This window comes from Orycteropus afer, unplaced genomic scaffold (genome assembly GCF_000298275.1).
Source record: "Orycteropus afer afer isolate SDZICR_OR568_19922 unplaced genomic scaffold, OryAfe1.0 scaffold00134, whole genome shotgun sequence".
Lineage (NCBI taxonomy): Eukaryota > Metazoa > Chordata > Mammalia > Tubulidentata > Orycteropodidae > Orycteropus > Orycteropus afer.
In genome coordinates, this window is record NW_006921721.1 from 5,693,720 (window position 1) to 5,696,582 (window position 2,863).

Here is a 2,863-nt window from a genome sequence, read left to right on the forward strand (position 1 = left end):
TGGGCAATCCTACTTCCATAGTGATACTGCCTCGGAAACCCAAGGAGGGGTCGCTATGAGTCGGGGCCGACTTGACGGCAAAACAACAATAACAACAACAACAACAAATGAATTACATAGTAATAATTATAATCATAACTACCTGACTGACAAACATTATGGGATGCTGTATGATCTATGATCAGCATCCTTATGAGGTAAGGCATAATTATCCTTATTTCATAATTAAGGGAATGAATGCTCAAAGAAATTAATTTCCCACAATTATACAACAGTAAGTGGTCAAACTAGCAACCAATTCTGTTCTACCTATCTCCAAAGTCCAATGATCATACCCATTATGCTATACCTTCTCCACTGAGTTAAAAAACTCACTGACATTCTAGATTTTTAAAATTCTGTGACAGGAACAATTCTAAATCTTCATAGTTTTCCCCTTTGTATTGTTTTCTAAGGAAAATATACATCCTGTAAACTAATTATCATCCAAGTATTAGTTCCTTATTTAAAAAATCTACTCAGTGTGATTAAGGAGCATTTCTTTGAGCATTATCCATCAGCCACTCCTTATAATCCAGCTCGCTTCTTCAGTTCTGACACCCAATCAAGGTTGTCGTCTTCTTCCTCAAAGTCCCTGTGAAAAAATAATTTGGACATTAAGCTTCCCTGTTAGGGGAACATTAATTATTTGTAAACAGATTCAAAGCAGAACAGCAACATATGAATAAATTTCTTTTATATGACCTCTGTGATGGCTAATTTTGTGCCTCAACATCCCAGTTGTTTGGCCAAATGCTAGTCTAGTTGCTGTCATGGATGTAGTAACTACATATGATTAAATCAGTTCATAGCAGGTAGAAGCAATTACCTTCTATAATGTAATATAATTTAATGCAATGTAATATAATGTACTTTCATAATATCATCTAATCGACCAAGCAGTTGAAAAGAAAGCTTCCCTAGAGTATGATCTGCCTCCATATAATAGATAGGTATTTTGGCAGAATTCTCACTTCACTTTTCACTCCTTTTGTCAAGTGACCTACAGATCTTGGGACAAAACCCTGCATAAATCTCCAGCCTGATGCCTGACCTATAGATTATGGATTTGTCAGCTTCTCACAATTGTGTGTGATCAATTCCTTAAAGTAAATCAAGCAAGCAAGCAAGCAATCTCTACTTCTCTATCATTGGTTTTTTTTCTCTAGAAAATCCAAAGGCAAGTTCCATAAGGCAATTTAGCAGAGGAAAAAAATGTGCTAGTTATTTCAAAAGATCATTTCTTTCATTATTTATGTAAGTTTTTCAATATAAAACCTAGTATTTAAAAAAAAAAAAAAAAGTCTAAGCTGAAAGATTATATGCACAAGGCTCAGTCAGGAATTCTAGTAATGCGTTAGCTACCCCAGAAAAAAGAACAAGATATAAAATACTAATTTATGATGAAAATTAATATAACAAGCTCTTATGAAACCTGAAATTATTATGGTATAATTTAAGTTATATACTCACACACATGATAACTAGAGATTTCTAGGTATATCGCAACTTACGTGTCCTCCTCATCCAGTCTGGGTTCAAGTCTCTCAGGATCCAAAGTGACAGAATCATGAACTCCGTCAACATTGTCTGATGTTTCTTCACACAGGGGGCCTTTCAAGAAGGCTTCTGAACCTTCAGAGGAATATTAACAAAAATAACACCAACTTAAAGAGTATTTACTTATTTCATGCAAGTTAGATTAAAATCTTCTAAAAGTTTGCTGGCTAACTGGGGTGATAATGATATGTTCTGTGTTCCTTTTGAGTGCCTCCTCAAATCACACAGCATAATTTTTGGCACAAAACAGGATCAGTAAACATCAATATGTGGATGAAATTTTAAAATAGTACTTTCCTCCAAAGGAAAAAAAAGATCAGAAAATTAAATAATTACAAATAATTAATGTTCCCCTAACAGGGAAGCTTAATATCCAAATCAAATACAAATTCATATTAAAGCACTGAAAGTTATCCTTGCAATGAGCTCAGTTACATTTTTTCCTTTGACCTTTCCCACCTCCACCAAGTTTGCACAATGGATGGGAATAAAAGTAGTGCATTAAAAGAAAATTTCAGGCATGACCAGCTCTATGCTCATACCCACCTCCCACAAAAATAGTAAAAAAAAAAAAAAAGCACAAATTGGCAGAACCAAGTTTGTCAGAACTCTGGAAAACAGCAACTAAGAAAATGATGAATCAAGAAAAAAGCTACCTCTGAACAGTAGGAAAGCTTTGGTTTTTCACTCCTCTGTACTCAGCTCCCTTCCCAGCTCTATGTATACATTTTAAAGTGGTGGCAGGGAGGACGATCCAAGATGGTATACTAGGCAGATACAGACCCTCTACAAACAAAGACTTGAGAAGCCAAGTGAAATGTATACAGATGACAATCCTAGAACCCAGAGCTTCAAAGGAAAGGTTGAAGAAGTACATCAAATACAGATGAGAGGAACAGACCAATGAAAAGTGAGAACGAAGACACATATGGAGCAATAAACTGCACACATCACAATTGAACACTGCCTGTAGCCGTATCAGTGTTCAGCAGCCCGCCATGCTCTGCCGACCTTGGGACTTTCAATGAACTTGAATAAATGGCCTGCCGTGTGGTTTGGTAACATCGGGACCATGCCTTTTTACTTGTCAATCTTGGGCTTGTTAGTCTCAGCAGCCAGCAGCAGCTGTCTGAGTGAAGAAAAGCCTCTAATTCTAGTGGGCCAGGAGCAGGAGGCAGAGCTGAAGCCCAAGGTTGAGGGGCTTTCACCCAGCCCCTAGAGCCTGGCACTTTGAACTTGGACTTAAAGCCTCCAAACTATAAGA

The 2,863-nt window shown here is 36.9% G+C and overlaps 1 protein-coding gene across 1 annotated transcript in view; it reads right to left on the reverse strand.

Annotated features, from left to right (window-relative positions):
- Window positions 1-549: 549 nt before the first annotated feature.
- NEK3 (NIMA related kinase 3) overlaps window positions 550-2,863 on the reverse strand; it is an 86,441-nt gene continuing 84,127 nt past the window's right edge. The window contains 2 exon segments of the mRNA XM_007945251.2: window positions 550-634; window positions 1,554-1,674. Of these exon segments, the coding sequence (XP_007943442.2) occupies window positions 550-634; window positions 1,554-1,674 (206 nt within the window).